Source organism: Oryctolagus cuniculus, chromosome 16 (genome assembly GCF_964237555.1).
Source record: "Oryctolagus cuniculus chromosome 16, mOryCun1.1, whole genome shotgun sequence".
Taxonomy (NCBI): domain Eukaryota; kingdom Metazoa; phylum Chordata; class Mammalia; order Lagomorpha; family Leporidae; genus Oryctolagus; species Oryctolagus cuniculus.
This window is the reverse complement of record NC_091447.1, coordinates 53,351,696-53,368,512: the sequence shown is the minus strand read 5'-3', so window position 1 is coordinate 53,368,512 and position 16,817 is coordinate 53,351,696. Positions and strand designations below refer to the sequence as shown.

The window sequence follows — 16,817 nt, the reverse complement described above, 5'->3', positions numbered from 1 at the left end:
GGCCATCTTCTACGGCTTTCCCAGGCCACAGCAGAGAGCTGGATTGGAAGAGGAGCAGCTGGGACTTGAACTGGTGCCCATATGGGATGCTGGCACTGCAGGTGGCAGCTGTACCCACTACGCCACAGTGCCGGCCCCATTCTGGGTAGCTTCGGACAACTGCAGAGCCAAGATGTTAAATGAGGGAAGCCTCCTCTGTAGCTCTTAGTATTCTAGTGCAGTGAGCAGAGTGAAACTAGGAGGACTGCACCTGTCGCTCCTTGAGAGCGCGCGGCCTGAGTTCTCTACTTCTTTCCATTTTTCTAAGCTCCACATTCATGGCTCATTCATCCATCCATCCAACCATCTACCAATCTAACTACCAACCCCTTAAACTACTTCCCCATCCATCCGTCCATCATCCATCCAACATCCATCCATCCATCCATCCATCCACCAATCTACCCACCCCTTAAACTACCTCCATCTACTCTGCATCCACTGGTCCACCCATCTTCCTTCCCACTCTGCTGTCCCTCTCTACCTGTCCTTACCCTCATGCACCTGTTGAGCTGTCACTTACAGAAGGTCCGTGACGTTCAGGCAGTGGAGCGTCCGCAGGGGAGGACCTGCGTGTAATCCATCCGCGCATCTCGGGTTTTGAATGCCGCTGCCGTATTGGTTTGCAGTGGTTTGCAGGCACTGTCGCCTCACAGCGGTCGTGAACTTTGACAAGGGCAGGTTTGCAGTGTTTTCCTTCATGGACTGGGCTTTCAGAGTCATGTCTGAAAACAGACTGCCGCAGCCACGGGCACACGTTTTCCACGTGTTTTCTTTCAGAATGTGTATGGTCTTGTTTTCATATCGAGGTTAGTGGTGCACTTTAGTATGAGAGTGAACAAGAAGTCATGGTTCCTCTAGGCTGGTGTCCGCTCGGTCCAGTGTCAGTGTCCGGAAAAACACCCTCTGCTCATGGCTGTTGCGTCTGTGTCGAAGGCGGTGGACTTTGTCTGTGAGGGCCTCAGTCTCGCTGCTCCACTCTGTCCCATTGATCCCGCCTCTCGCCAGTCTCTCGGGGGTCTTGATTCCTGCGACTCTACAGCAAGCCTAAACTAGCACAGCCGGGTCCTCCCACTGGTTCTTGCCTTCGGTCTCGGCTATCCGAGGTCTTTCACCGTGCAGTTGGTCAGAGACCCCTTTGTTCCTCCCGAGGCAGTGTTCACTCCGTGGGAGGAGTGTTCAACTCACTGCAGTGGCCACGGGCAGCAGTTTCAGCAGAGGCACTGGGCAGGGCATGCTGCAGTCGGGGTCGAGCAGGCGCACGCTGCAGCTGGGAGTGGAGGGCCTCCCGTGCCGTGCTGTGCCACGCCGTGAGCTGTGGACTCCTCTCTGAAACCGGAGATAGCGCCCAGGGCCCCTGAGCGCACGAGTCGGGGGCCGTCCGTGCGGCTGTTGGGTTGGTTGGGCCAGGGGCCCTCAGACCCAGGTACAAGTGGGCAGGGCACCGTCTCCATGCCGGCGGCCTGTCCTCTCGTGCTCCTGGGCACTCCTGCAGAGTCCAGACCCTTTCTCAGGGGTCCGAGGGGTGTCAGGGCTGACCGAGGACGAAGACGGTCGCAGGAGAGAGGAACGGCCGGGCTGGTTGTCCCTCATCTGGGTGCCCTGGGAGAGCGTGTGGCTCAGCGGCACAGAGCGGGTCCCGGGCGGGAGAGCTCCCGTGGCAGCAGTGCCGGGCCTCGTCCTGCTGCTGGCCGCCAGCCGTGCCGTGGGGTTTCGCAGGGAATGCAGAGCGGACAGGCTCCACGAGGCTAAAATGTGCCTTGGGGGCTCTTTTTAAAGCAAGTGGATGTGCAGGCACTTGAGTGTGATCCTACAGGTGTGTGAGCTAACCGGTCCCAGCCCGCAGTGAGGAAGTGACGCACAGCCGCCAGTGGGCCAGGGCACAGCCGCCCGTGGGCCTGGGGTCGCCTGCAGCCCGGTGGATGTGCTGGTTGAGCTAATGACCTGGGTCCTCAACCATCAGCCGCTGGAACCACCCTTTATGGTGAGATGATCTCCACGTCAGCACTCATCCTGCTGCCGTCTGGTCTGAGTTGGGAGAGGTGCTTTCTGCCACGTGGTTCCCATCTTACTAAGTGGTTGCCATGTGGCACCGTCAGCCAGGGTCTCCAGACTGATAACGCTGGTTTTTGGTTTGCTGACCCGAGTTTCTTTCTGCTGTCTCCTCCCCTAGCTGAGACGTGCCCTCAGGACTTCCTCCCGAAAAAGACGGTCTTTTCCGAGTAGATCTCGCGTGAGGCTTGGCGATGTCAGAGCTTACGCCCGGAGGAAGGTCCTGGCCGTTCTGGGACTGGGGACGCCACAGTCGGAGGAGATGGAGGTGGCCGAGGACCACGTAAGCTGTGGGCTGTGGGATCTGTGGGCACAAGGGCAAGCTCAAGGTCGTGGTTTCATTGAGGAATCTGCTCCCAGTAGTCAGAGCAGGATGAGATTCTGTGCTGCGTATCACGGCGCAGTCTCAAGCCTGCTTTCAGTAATGAGGAGACTGTTAGGTCTCCCCTTGGGCGCTTCCAAGCACCTCATCCCTCCCTAACTCACCACGTCCTTGTGACCCTGTCCAGTCGGAGAGACCAAGGTTCTGGTCTCTGCCAGGGCACCTACATATGTGCCCTGCCCCATTGAGAACCAGTTTTTTCTGTTTCTACCTGCTGCTGGACCCAACGTCTACTCAAACCATGGAGCCCTGGGTGTCAGCCAGACACAAATGCAAACCTCAGACCCAGTGTTGCACGCTGAGCCCTCAGGTGTTCCCGTCACTGGTATCTAGGCATTGCCAGAGCTCACGCAGTCAGCATAGCACGGGCTTCGCTGTCATGTATGCCGTCTGCCCTGCCTTCGCCCATTCAGCAGTCCTGGTGTTGATGTCATTAACCACGCCTCTGTGTGTGCCTGCACGTGCACACTGTAACAGGGTATTAACCACGGCTCTGTGTGTGCCTGCACGTGCACACTGTAACAGGGTATTAACCACACCTCTGTGTGTGCCTGCATGTGCACACTGTAACAGGTATTAACCACACCTCTGTATGTGCCTGCATGTGCACACTGTAACAGGTATTAACCATGCCTCTGTGTGTGCCTGCATGTGCACACTGTAACAGGGTATTAACCACGCCTCTGTGTGTGCCTGCACGTACACACTGTAACAGGGTATTAACCACGCCTCTGTGTGTGCCTGCACGTGCACACTGTAACAGGGTATTAACCACGCCTCTGTGTGTGTGCCTGCACGTGCACACTGTATCAGGGTATTAACCACACCTCTGTGTGTGCCTGCACGTGCACACTGTAACAGGGTATTAACCACGCCTCTGTGTGTGCCTGCACGTGCACACTGTAACAGGGTATTAACCACACCTCTGTGTGTGTGCCTGCACGTGCACACTGTAACAGGGTATTAACCACGCCTCTGTGTGTGTGTCTGCATGTGCACACTGTAACAGGTATTAACCACGCCTCTGTGTGTGCCTGCACGTGCTCACTGTAACAGGTATTAACCACACCTCTGTGTGTGCCTGCACGTGCACACTGTAACAGGTATTAACCATGCCTCTGTGTGTGCCTGCATGTGCACACTGTAACAGGGTATTAACCACACCTCTGTGTGTGCCTGCACGTGCACACTGTATCAGGGTATTAACCACGGTTCTGTGTGTGCCTGCACGTGCACACTGTAACAGGGTATTAACCACGCCTCTGTGTGTGCCTGCACGTGCACACTGTAACAGGTATTAACCACGCCTCTGTGTGTGCCTGCACGTGCACACTGTAACAGGGTATTAACCACACCTCTGTGTGTGTGCCTGCACGTGCACACTGTAACAGGGTATTAACCACGCCTCTGTGTGTGTGTCTGCATGTGCACACTGTAACAGGGTATTAACCACACCTCTGTGTGTGCCTGCACGTGCACACTGTAACAGGGTATTAACCGCGGCTCTGTGTGTGCCTGCACGTGCACACTGTAACAGGGTATTAACCACACCTCTGTGTGTGCCTGCATGTGCACACTGTAACAGGTATTAACCACGGTTCTGTGTGTGTATCTGCATGTGCACACTGTAGCAGGGTATTAACCACGCCTCTGTGTGTGCCTGCATGTGCACACTGTAACAGGGTATTAACCACACCTCTGTGTGTGCCTGCATGTGCACACTGTAACAGGTATTAACCACGCCTCTGTGTGTGTGTCTGCATGTGCACAGTGTAACAGGTATTAACCACGGCTCTGTGTGTGTATCTGCATGTGCACACTGTAGCAGGGTATTAACCACACCTCTGTGTGTGCCTGCACGTGCACACTGTAACAGGGTATTAACCACACCTCTGTATGTGCCTGCACGTGCACACTGTAACAGGGTATTAACCATGCCTCTGTGTGTGCCTGCACGTGCACACTGTAACAGGTATTAACCACACCTCTGTATGTGCCTGCACGTGCACACTGTAACAGGTATTAACCACACCTCTGTATGTGCCTGCACGTGCACACTGTAACAGGGTATTAACCACACCTCTGTGTGTGCCTGCATGTGCACACTGTAACAGGTATTAACCACGCCTCTGTGTGTGTGTCTGCATGTGCACACTGTAACAGGTATTAACCACACCTCTGTATGTGCCTGCATGTGCACACTGTAACAGGTATTAACCACGGTTCTGTGTGTGTATCTGCATGTGCACACTGTAGCAGGGTATTAACCACACCTCTGTGTGTGCCTGCACGTGCACACTGTAACAGGGTATTAACCACGCCTCTGTGTGTGCCTGCACGTGCACAGTGTAACAGGTATTAACCACGCCTCTGTGTGTGCCTGCACGTGCACACTGTAACAGGGTATTAACCACGCCTCTGTGTGTGTATCTGCATGTGCACACTGTAGCAGGGTATTAACCATGCCTCTGTGTGTGCCTGCATGTGCACACTGTAGCAGGGTTTTAACCGTGGCCACTTTGTGTCTCCATGCACGTATGTGACGTACACGTTATGATGGTGGGAACTGGAATGCAGAGATTAGAGACAGGCCCGGCACCCCACCTCTGGCCGCAGCCCTGGCGTGCGTTCCACCTGGCGCAGTGCCATGTCCAGCTGTGCCCTCTGTGTGTCAGGGACGAGGAAAGAAGACAGTCAGGCTCCTGAGTCATGTGCTGACCTCGCTGTCTCCCTTCAGAATCACTACCTGGATGAGCTTGCAAGTCTGATGGACGAACTTCTGACGAAGGTCAATGGTTTGTCTGACAGCCCTCACCTGCCTCTCCTAGAAAAGCAACCCCGGAGTCCAGCAGCGGCAAGGGCCGAAGGCAGTCCCCTGCCGGGGGGCTCCCAGTCACCAGGCGACCAGGGTAAGACTATGAGAAATTGCTTTTGTCGACTGTTATACCAAGTGTCTTTTAAGCTCTGACGTTGGTTTGAAACACTTGTTGTTCCAACTCGTAAGGCCCAATCGCATAGATGTTCTCCGAGCAAATCCTGGGGGCGAGGCGCACTCGCATTTCAATAATGTAGAGTTTGAACTGGCGGTGTGTGTACCCTTCCACCTGGGCTCGGCGAGGAGACCGAGACACAGATGGAGAGCCGCCTTGCAGGGCCGTGAGTGGAAGGAGGTTCCCCTGGTGGCTCGCGGCGACCCCCACGGCGGCTGCCGAGACCCTCAGCGTCAGACAGAGGTAGAGGCAGCACTGCCCCCTCCAGGAGCACACAGAGGCCTCCAGACCAAGAGCAGGACGCAGGGGCCGGCCAAGGACCCCTAGCTTGGAGGAAAGCATTCGAGAGCAGAGAAGAGCCACCGGAATCTCTAGGCAGTGACGGTGCAGAGGAAGCCGTCTCTGGCAGGCGCTGGCTGTGAGCAGGCCAGCTGGAGGAGGGCTCGCCGGTGACTCACGGACCCAGAGGAAAATCAACGCTCACACCCACACCCCACGTGCCTGGGACCCGGCAAGACCGACGGTGAGCGCTGCGCTGTGATGACCAGCGCCATCCAGCGGTGACCGCCCTGAGACCCAGAGACGGGCTGGCAGCCGCCGAGCGGCCGCGTGACGGGGGGCTGGGCTCAGGTGAGCAATAATGATCATGAAGGCAGCGCATTGTTGGAGCCACGCAAACACCCTGCAGGGAAAAGCAGCGCAAACACAGCCAGGAGACGCGTTAGGACTTTGAGAGCCGCGGCCAGGGACAGGTGAAGGTTGCAACCGCAAGGAGAGGAAGTTAACCTGTTTCAACCGGGAAGGCAAAGCAAAGAGGAAAGAGGTCAATCATGAAATAAAAAGACAAAGAATAAAGTGACAGAGGAGTTGAGGAGGAAATAGGGAGGAAAAAGGCACAGCAAAAGTAAACTAAAACAGCAGATTCCTGGGAAGGAGTGAGGGCTTGGCCGAAGGTCTGAGAGAACTCAGGCAAACGACGCTTAGCCAAGAAAAGGAGTCAGAATCGACTGCGGGGAAAAGTCGTGCACATGGAGGTCAGAAAGAGGAAGATGGCCAAGACAGAGAGAGGGGTGAAGAGTCGGCCTCCACCAGGGAAGTAGGAAAACCTGTGCAGAGAAGGACATTTAAAGGGAGCAAGATTTAAGCACTTCCCTGAAGTGAAGATATGGAGCCATATATTTAAGAAGGAGCGGTGCCAGGAAAGAAATGGACTCCACTCTGTTAGAACAGGACAAATTCCAAGGAAGTGAGTTATCGGACTTAAAACTACAGACAGTCCTGTTGCCATCCAGATGTTTTCCCTAAAACCAAGTCATCTCCAAGCAATTTAAAATTCTCTACTTTACAATTTTTATTGTTGTTGTTTTAATTATCAAACACTTTAAATATGCACGACAGTAAAGCTATAGTTTTATAGAAAGTGGAGTGACCAGTCGTGTGAAACAATGAGAAAGCAAACGTCCAGAGGGAAGTCACAGGGCGGCATGGCTACCTTTAACAACAGGAACGTGACAGCATTTACTGCCCTTTTAGGGAACGAGCGTGTGCATTTAGACTTGTGCCGGGGGACCCGCAGGTGCTGCCCGGTCAGGCTCACAGGAGCGTCGCATGGCGCACAGAGCGACAGCAGGCGAAGTCGGCCGGGTCCATGTGCGTGCCAGCCGGGAGAACCACACACTCCGCACGGCGGGAGGAAGGAGGCTGTGAGGATGGAGCGGCTTAGCCAAGTCCACAGCAAGGTGTGTGTGCCAAGAGGAGAGTCTTTCAGGAGTTAGCCAAGATAGGTAAATGGGGAGAGGCGCGTTCAGGACAAACACAGCAAGACAACGAGGGAGCAGAGCGCCTTTGAGGAAAGTAAATGAGTGATGAAAAAGGTAAAGAGAAAGCAGCCATCAGTGCTTCTTATGCACGAAGCTGGCTTGAGAGAGAGAGAGAGAGAGAAGATCTGAAAAATATCCAGAACCCCACCCCCGGGCTGTGGGGCTCTCCCTCCAGAACCCCACCCCGGGCTGTGGGGCTCTCCCTCCAGAACCCCACCCCCGGGCTGTGGGGCTCTCCCTCCAGAACCCCGTGCCCCGTGGCAAAGTGCATCCAGCTGTTAGGCAACATCCAGGCCTACAAGAAGGGTCCCAGGTGTGTGCCAGGCTTTCTGATTTTGAGACCAAAACAATCAATAAAACATCACCAAATGCAACCCAGCGGCTCATTAATGTTTCCTGATCATGCGTTTTAAATCAAGAGTAGAAAGGTTTCAATAACAAAAATATGTTAATAACCTTCACCAAAAGAGAGGAAACTGTCGTTTTATCATCTCCGGGCTTGCATGGAGAAATTTTAATGTGCATTTCTCATTTTTAAAACGAATGAGGCTCTCAGGTCACAGGAAACGTGTCTTATGAGAAACCTGTGCTTGCATTTTCCACGCAGACTCTGTCTTTTAGTCCCCTTTTCCATGCACTGTTTGAAGTGCCACATACACCTAATAAAAAGAAATTGAAGCAATTTTTCGAAAGTCAGAATCCATCCCAAGCGAAGAGCCGGTGTGGTGTCTGTGGGCCTGTGTCAGGGGCGCTGCCTGAGGCCGTGGGCTCACACCTCCACCAGGGCCGTGGGGAGGGGTGGGCCTCGTCCCTGCCCTGCCACACTCTGCTCTTGCTCGTCTGTTCCATGGCACGCATGCGGGACTGTGGAATTCTGGGCGGGTGGTGCTTTATGTACACAACACGCACTGCTACGGGGCCGTGTGCACTCACAGTGCAGGGTGACAACACTACGGCTTAGGGGACGGCTTCCCAGCCCACACGGCAGCACAGCTCTTTCTGCTGAGGTGTGCATCACCAGGCTCCCAGGTGTGCAAGCCTGCAGCTCTGACCCCTGCAGCCCGCCTCGGCGGCCTCTGCGGGGCAGAGCCGGGGTGGTCACGGGGTCGGGGCGAGGCTGAGGCACTGGGCTGTATGGAGCAGACCCCCTTTCGTGCGCCAAGCCCTCCCTGCAGGGCAGCCGCTTTGCGTCTTAGCCATCAGTAGTTCAGATCTGCGTCTGTATAAGCCAGAAGCCTGGGGCACCTGCAGCCTGCAATAGCCATAGCCGTGGGCCGCCAGCCGGGTGGGTCTGGCCCTGGGGAAAAGCACCTGCCCGTGCCCTCGCGGAGCCTGGGCCGCTCCCCACCCCACGCTTGCTTGCTCGCTCGTGGCGCTGCGGGAGCCGGCAGGGGCCAGGTCTGCTGGGCAGATTCGAGAGAGACGGCCGCAGAGGTTCTCCCGCGGATTTTCCTCTCGGTTTGTTTCTCTGAATCCAACTGAGTCAGCAGGAACGTCCAGGAGGGGGCGGCTGGCCTCAGGGTTCAGAGTCTGCCCAAGCAATTTTCCAGTGCCCCCCGCCCCAAGCTCCACAGGAGCCAGGGGAGGAGGAGGGCAGCTTTGTCTACACGGTTGTCCACCGAGGGTGTGCGGGAAGGCCGGGGCCCCGGTGCGGCTCAGCGCAGTTTGGCCCCGTGCGTGCCGCCGGTGGTGGTGTGGGGGACCCAGGGGCGATCGGGAGGGCACGGCTCACTTGGCCCCAGTGTGGGACAGCTTGAAGAAGGTTGGGAATACCGGGCTTTCCCGGAGGCAGGCAGGAGCCCCTGTCCCAGAAGCCAGCCTGCCGGAGGCGTACGCCGAGCGGCTTCCCCGTGTCTAGGAGTTTGGGGAACAGCCGCTGGGCTCCGCGGACGCACAGCCCATCAGGGACTCCATGCGCTTTCTAGCGGGTGGTGCAGGACACCTGAACACACGTGGCGCCATCCCCGGGGGAGGGTCCGTTCAAGGAAGCACCTGCCCAGCCTGAGCCCACAGGAGGCAGGACACACTGTTCCCGCCGGCTCTGACGGCAGGCGGCTGCGGAGCGTGGCTCTCGCTCACCCCCAGGCTGGGCGGCCGTGGACGGGAAACTCAGAGTGTTGAAGGCGTCATATCCTCCTCTGGGCGCCCTCTCTGCCTCAGCCCGGTCCCTGTGCTGTAACAAAATACCCGAGGCCGAGCTCTTTATCCACAGAAAGCGTTTAGGAGCCTGCAGTGGCGGGGGTGTAAGAGCGTGGTACAAGGGCCCCGTGGCCGATGCCATCGCAGTGTCAGGAGCGTGCAGAAAGACCGGACGCAGGAGCGAGCTGAGACAGCCGGAGCTGCTTCATAGCCCCCGGTTGCCGAGAGCACTAACGCACTAGACGGCCCCTCCAGGCCTGCAGCGGCCCTGCGCAGAGGTGGACACCTCGGGGCTGAACACCCCGGGCCCTGCCCCTTCAGGGTCCACCACATGGGGGACCAAGCTTGCAACACAGGACCTCAGGGGGACACACTCCCGCCACGTCCCCCACGGGGCTGCTGAGGGCAGGGGCGAGGTGGCGTCTGTGTTGTGTGTGCTCCCGATGGGGTGACACAGGCAGCGAAAGCCGGGTGTTAAGAGTCATCATCCAGCAGGGCCAGGCACGGCTGTAGGGCCCGGGAACCCGACGATGAGCACCGCTGACTACAACGTGAACCCTCTCCACCATGAAGACTGGGAAAATTCGGGCCTCAGACACGCACAGAAGTCTGGACAACTTCCGTGTCTGTTTGGATCCGTGCCGCCGTGTGTTTTCTTCACGTGAAGCCAACGGGGACCGTTAGTGACACAACACAGAGTGGACGTGGGGTGGGCGCAGGAAGAGAGCACCCGCGGTTCCCAGACGTCATTCAGCATGCGAGAGAACACGGGCCTCCTGGACCCGACCCAGGAGGATCGCTGCGGCCCGGCCGGCCGACCGCCAGCCACAGAGCACAGCACTCAGTAAGCTGACTACGGACGGCCAGTGTTCTCTGGACGGTGGAGCTGTGGCCAGCAAGAGGCAAACAAGGCAGCAAATGGAGAAAATGCAGCCGATGACTTGGCTCTGGCTGCGTGAGTGCGCTCGTGTGATGTTTGTAATTTTTTGTAAGTTTGAAATGATTTCCAGATGAAAAGCTTTTTAAAGGGAGCTTTGTAAAGCTCAAGTAAAAAGATAACAAAACAACGGGGTCACGGCTGTGAGCTGTAATTAGTTTTAATGGCCCTGTTTTTTCCAAGACTTGCCACATTTCCAAGTATGTCTCGGGATCCTTCCCTTGATGGACTCCACAAGAGAGGGTACCTAAATCGAAAGGGGTTGTTTGGATCTGATTTACAGACCCTGAATCTATCAGAAGCGGCCATAACTCAGACCCCAGACAGAAACGCCGAGCAGGCCAGCCTTCCGAGGGACCTCCACGGCGTGCGTGGGTTGCACGGGGCCTGCCTGTGATGCGTGCACGAGGGAAGACACGTGCGGCTGCTCACTCCTCTGCTCCTGGCGCACAGAGCTCCAGTCACGCTGTGCTGCTGTCAGTCCCTGTTGTTTGGATAGAATGTGCCGGAGCAGAAAGAGAAAAACCAGGGCTTCTGGGTCACTCTGAAGACGTAATTCATTTACGTGACCCCGTTAACTCTTGGTGGGGGCCCAGAAAGCTGAATTCGCAAGGGCTCCAGTGCGCCGTAGCGGCTTCCTTCTCCAGAAGCCCCCGTCAGCCTGGAGATTCACAGACCTCGGTCATTTCCAAGACAACAGGGCAAACACCGTGTCCGTTTGCTCAGGCCACTGTCACCAAGTGCCACACACAGGAACGCGAAGCGTGAAGTCCAGGGCCAGGTGCTGGCGGGGCCACACCCCTGCCAAGGCCCCCAGGCAGGCACCTCCAGCCCCCTGTGCGAGTGTCTGTGTCTCCAGGCCGTCCGTTTCGGTGCGGACACGGTGAGGGCGGATTGGCTCATCCGCATGTGTCGTCTGCAGAACAAGGCCCTGTTCGCTGGCAGAGGCATTGGCGCTTCAACATCTCCTCTGGGGAGGGGACACAGTGCCGTCCACACAGCCGTGGGGATGTGAAGACGGTGAGAACTGGAGACACGCAGTGCCCCCGATCCGACACAAATAGGAGACCAGGCAATAGCCAAAGATGCATTAGTCTGTGCCATGTTCAGGGACAGGTTTCAATGGGAATACAATCGGCTGTTCCCCCCAATCACCGCGTGGCCGTGAGTGAGTCCCCGGGTGCCTTCCTAAGTGGCAGAAGCAGGGACTCCCATCACCACCTCCTCAGCTAAGCCGCTCCTCACAGGGGGCGAGGCCGGGTAGGAATCCCGTGAGACACACCCCATCCACGTCACCAGCACAACACTTCTCATGAAGGTGGAACCGCCGTCCTGCCAGACTGAAGGGCGTGTCCACCCAGGGTAGACTGAAGCGGCGGTCCCCCGGCATTGCCCCGGGTGTATGCCCCAACACACAGCTGGAAGCCTTGGCAAATCATTAGTCTACTCCCTGAGTAGAAGAGACAGGCGGGGGTCCCTGCACACCCCGGGATGCCGCTGCTCTTTGCGGCTGTCTGGGGTTTCTCCGGTCTGCTCCTCGGCATCTGAGTGACGTGGAACCACGTCGTGCGACCTCTCCGGCTGCGGGCAGAGCTCCATTCCAGCTGACCCTCTCCATGGCTTCTCTCACTGGGACAGGTCCTGTACACAGTGGAACAGTTAACTATTTCGGCAGAGTAGCCCTTGGCCTTGACAAAGCAGAGACTTGGGGAAGCTTTCTCTGCAAGAGGCCTGGGTTGAGATTTTCCCGAGACGGTGCCTGCAGGGCCCCCTCCTTGCAGTCTCCGCTCTCCTGAGCCATTGCCTGTGTGCGCGCCTCGTCCTGTTGCCAGGCAGAAGCAGGGAAATTCGATCGTAAAAGTTCAGGAATGTGCACTGACCCCTGAGAGACCTATCAACACCCCTCGCCTGGCGGGGAGTGAGCCTTCCCTCCCAGAACTGGGGATGACACAACTCGCAACCCCCGCAGGTCTCGGTGCTGAGGCGGAGAGGGCTGGGTGGGACCTGAAGCCGTGCACAGAAGATGGCCCCAGCACTCAACGCCACGCAGGCTGGGTGGAGAGCAAGACACCCAGGCCCTGGCCAGGATCCCGGAGATACAGTCACACAGATGTGCCCCGTCCAATCCTGACAGATATTGCTGGTGTGATTGGATGTCCAGGAGCAAGAACGGAGAAGTGAGAAGCCCCGTGACCCACAGGTCATACTCGTTACGAAAATAACTCACAACAGATCGCGGGATTACGTGCAAAGCACAAAACCTGAGAGGGGGGAGAAACCGATGGAGGAAAACAAGCACCGCCCACCGACTGAGGCCTGCAGGAAGGGTTTGCAAGCCTCGCATTCCACAGGGGACTTCAGGACTCCGCCACAGAGCACAGATCATCCACTCAGGCTGGACCCCCGGTTCACCCAAGAGGCTGTACTGATGGCAAATAAACACGAAAATGCGCGGACAGCGCTGGCCGCGAGGGAGCTGCAAACCAGGACCGCAGTGAGGTGTCGCCGCCTGCCCTGGGACGACTGGACGAGCCAAGAACGCGGCCCGGAGAGCGTGCAGAAAGCACTCCGGGCATTTCCTAGAAAGCAAACGTGGCCCGGAAGTCACACCCTGGGCAGTTTGTCCAGGGGTGCTTCGACTCAGGTTCACACACAGCCCTGAGTGCGAGTGTCCATTGTTAGCTACTCTGGAACGTTCTAGAGGTTAAACACGTGGAGGTCGCTTCCTGCTATGGGACACTGCTTAGTGACAGAGGAGCGGCTGCTGCTTGGGGCAACAGCCCGGGGTCCCCTGGGAATTACGCTGTGTCTAGAGAGCCAACCCCCAGAGCTGAGGCCCCATGTGACCCGTTACACAGCGTGCTCATGGTGGTGGGAGCAGCCGTGTGGTTCCCAGGAGCGGGTGGAGGGCCGTGGGGGATCTTCATGGCAGCACGCTCCATGTCTTGACTGCACCGGTGTTGGTCCCTGGTGGAGACGTCGCCCGTGTTTCCCAGTGGTGTAGGCAGGCAGATAGGATACAATGGATTAGGTCTGTGAGCTGGGAGACCACGCCTTCGCCACGCCCTGTGTGACCTCATGCCCCTACCTGACCCTCTGAATGCCCACCTGCCAGTCAGGCTGCGTGACCACTCCCCTCTGGAAGTGGATAAAAGGCCTGGAGCACGGTGCCCCCCACCCTTCGCTGCCCGAGGCTTTGGAGCGCCCGCTCCCTGCTTTCCTGCCTGCGGCTTGCTGCACGTGGCTCCTGGCCTGCTCTCAGCTTGGTGTGGGCCCCGACTTAGCCTCTAGACTTCTCCTTCTCCCTTAGATAAAGCCCTCACTCTCCTGTGCATTTCTCTCACTGAATAGATTTTAGCGTGTTGTCTCGTCCATTTGAGCCAGTATTCAGAATTCTTCTCTGAATACGTGACAAGAGCCCACAAGGCTTATTGATATTGAGAAAATATTAATAAGCGGAACGGCATCACCAGGCCGTCTCCATCGAGGAGGAGGGCACGGGGCGCTCTGTCCGTTCTCACGAGCGCACGAGAACCTGCAGTTAGGCAGGAGTCAGAAGTGAATTGAAGGTTTTGTGGTATGCGGAGCACAAATAAAGGGAACTGCATTGGTGTAAAAATTGATGCTTTCTCTGCAGACGAGAGAATGACCCCGTCACAAGAGCCGTCTCTCGCCGCCTCCCTTCTCCAGCCCAGTTCTCCAACCCTCGTTCCACGGACGACGGCCGCCCATCCTGAATTGCTTGGACTTCTGCCTGCCCAGACCCCGGCCTTCTCCCCGGGCCCCGCCCCGCCTGCTCCCACTTCCTGCTGCACCACCACCCAGCGGGAGGACCCCTGGGGTCGGGCTCCGAAATCCCAGCCTCTGTGCCACAGGGGGCGCCGTCAAGTTCCTGGACAATGGAGTTAGAAGATAAGTTTCTTTCCTGCGAAACATTCTTGAACGCCACACATGCAGAGGGCTCTTTAAAAGCACAAAATGGAAAACGCAAATTATGAAAAGACTGCGTGGATTTTGAAACAGGCACCAGAAGCTGAACTTTTCAACTCCACTTTTCCATAAAACCCTTTTCTATGAAGCCCCTGCTGTGTCGCGTCAGAGACCAGCCTCTCCAGGGAGCCCCTGCAGGCAGGGTGGGGGACGAGGGATGGGAGAACGGGGCTGAGCCAAGGGCACTGGACTCTGCCTGAACACCCCCCACACACACCGTGCCGACAGCAGTGCAGCCGAGCTGCTGACAACTTCCCGCAAACAGCGCATCTGCGTGTGCGCGCCTCCTTGTCCAGACAGAGGAAGTGAGTCAGCCGGCACCTGCATCGCTGCATCGCTGCCCTCACGGCTGGACACCTGCGCCAGGCTGCTGCTGGTGGGACGTGCGCCCTGGGGACTTCCGGGCGGAACCTCGGCCAGCGGCAGCGTCCACTTCCTCCTCCTCGTGGCTCCCTGCTGGCTGCTGTAGCCCAAAAGGCAAACACTGGCCTTCGCAGTGCTGGGCAGAGGACAGGCTGTGTGTTTGGCATTCTTCAGACCTCATAAGTTACTCATTCAGTTACAGGACGGGGTCCTCGTTGGTTAGTAACAGAGCAACCTGCTAACTCAGCATCATTCTTACCTGATTAGCTCATCGGTCTCGATCCAGGGACAAAACTCTCTCCAAATCAAGTCTTGCCTTGTATTCAGGGTGGGTCTGGTCCATAAGGCAAGCCGAGGGGTACGTTGTGGTCTCCAGCTGTGAGCCGTGGCTGCTCCGCTGTGGGCAGCGTCAGAGACGACACGGGGCCACGGGCAGTGCTGACACTGACTCCGGCAGGCCTGGGATGCGTGCTCAGTCCCCTGCAACTCGGAGTCCGTCGTGTTTCAGTGGGCCTCGTCCCTGTGCCCACGCTGGCAGCCGGTGCGTCTTCACGGGTGTCGCTTTGTCACTCATAGCAGAACGTGTCTCCTAGGTCTCCTAGGACTGTGGGCCTTCAGGTACTCTCGTCCCAGCCGAGGGGCAGCCGCTGTCCCTCCGCAGGTGGAGCCACGCCCGCTCTGCAGGTGGCACCAAGCAGAAGCCCACCCAGCCGTCCACGGTGGTCAGCGAAGTCTCCTCTCCCGTGGCTGGGGGAGCGCCTCCCCTCGCCTGCCCCGCGGCCCTGTGGCCTCGCACCCCCTGGAAGCCCATCCAGCCCTGGCTCCGAGCGTGGCTTGTGTGGCCTCACCTGCTCGCTGGCCCCACGTGAGCTCCGTGGCCCCAGGGTGGAACGTCAGGGAGGACCCGCTGTTGCTGAAGCCAGGGCGGCAGCCGCCGTCCCCGCTGCCTCCTCACTGCCGGGCTCTGGGCAGGCGCCTGGCTGCTGGCCTCCTCGCAGCCCATGGCCTCCAGAGGGGCACTGAGTGCCTTCCCGTGCCCTTCCTCCTCCCCAGGTGCACGCCGCGTGCTGATGCCCTGGTGCCGTCCAGGCTGGGAGCTGGGTGAGAAGCTTCTCTCCGGTCCTCCCTTGGCCTTGCTGAGGGACCCGTGGTCTCACACCTGCAGCCCTGTCCCACAGCTGTCCACGGCCTTGACAGTGGCGCACAGAGCCTGACCCACACGGAAACGACGGGTGTGCTCCCTCTCATGGAGGATGCCATCTGTTCTCTGCTGCGGGCTGGCTCTGCCTCTTGGTCACAAGGTGGCTGCTACCAGCCCAGCAGTCATCCGTACGCAAAACATCCATGGACAAAGGAGGCTGTCTCCCTTGGCTTTTTCATTACTAACAGGTGTATGGGCGTTTTGTCAGGAAGACGCCAAGATAGGTTCCTTTGACACACATTCCTAAGTTGATCATGGGGAAATGAGATGAAAAATCTGGGCTGATCATTGGGACAGTGAGGACTCGAGGGTTAACCACCAGGTCGCCCCCCCTCCCCACGCACCTTCCACTCCTGGGCAGGTCTCCCTTCTGCCGTGATTGGTGGAGCTCGACATTTTTATGTGTTGCCGACCTCTCTCTCTCTCTCTCTCTCTATATATATATATATATATGCCTGTTCTTGTACCTTGTTCTGTTTTTCAATTGTTCTAATTATCCTTTCATTTGATTTTAAGGTAATTTTAATATAAACTTGTTAAGTACTTTCTCTAGTGCACTGTTTTCATGTTAAATTTTTCATATTGATACAAACTCTGTGTGTGTGTATGTGTGTGTATTGTATGTATGTGTGTATGTGTATGTGTGTATGTGTGTATGCATGTGTATTGTATGTATGTGTGTATGTGTGTATGCATGTGTATTGTATGTATGTGTGTATGTGTATGTGTGTGTGTGTGTGTCTGAACATCCAAAAGTACTTTGTAAAAAAGCCATGAAAACAGAATTAAAAGTTTGTTTTGGTGGAAGAAAGTTTGAAGTCTTTGCATCAGAAGATCTTCAAAAGGCTCAAACGCAGGTTGTAAGCACCTCGCGTGGGTTTCAGGACTTTCGGCACCACAATGA

At 57.0% G+C, this 16,817-nt stretch overlaps 1 protein-coding gene across 1 annotated transcript in view; it reads left to right on the top strand.

The window, feature by feature from the left end:
• PKD1L1 (polycystin 1 like 1, transient receptor potential channel interacting) overlaps nucleotides 1-16,466 on the top strand; it is a 100,158-nt gene extending 83,692 nt beyond the window's left edge. The window contains exons 48-50 of the mRNA XM_070059306.1: nucleotides 2,213-2,374; nucleotides 5,211-5,382; nucleotides 13,997-16,466. Coding sequence (XP_069915407.1) covers nucleotides 2,213-2,374; nucleotides 5,211-5,382; nucleotides 13,997-14,268 — 606 coding nt within the window. The 3' untranslated portion in view covers nucleotides 14,269-16,466. The remainder of the gene's footprint in view (nucleotides 1-2,212; nucleotides 2,375-5,210; nucleotides 5,383-13,996) is intronic.
• Nucleotides 16,467-16,817: the final 351 nt, after the last annotated feature.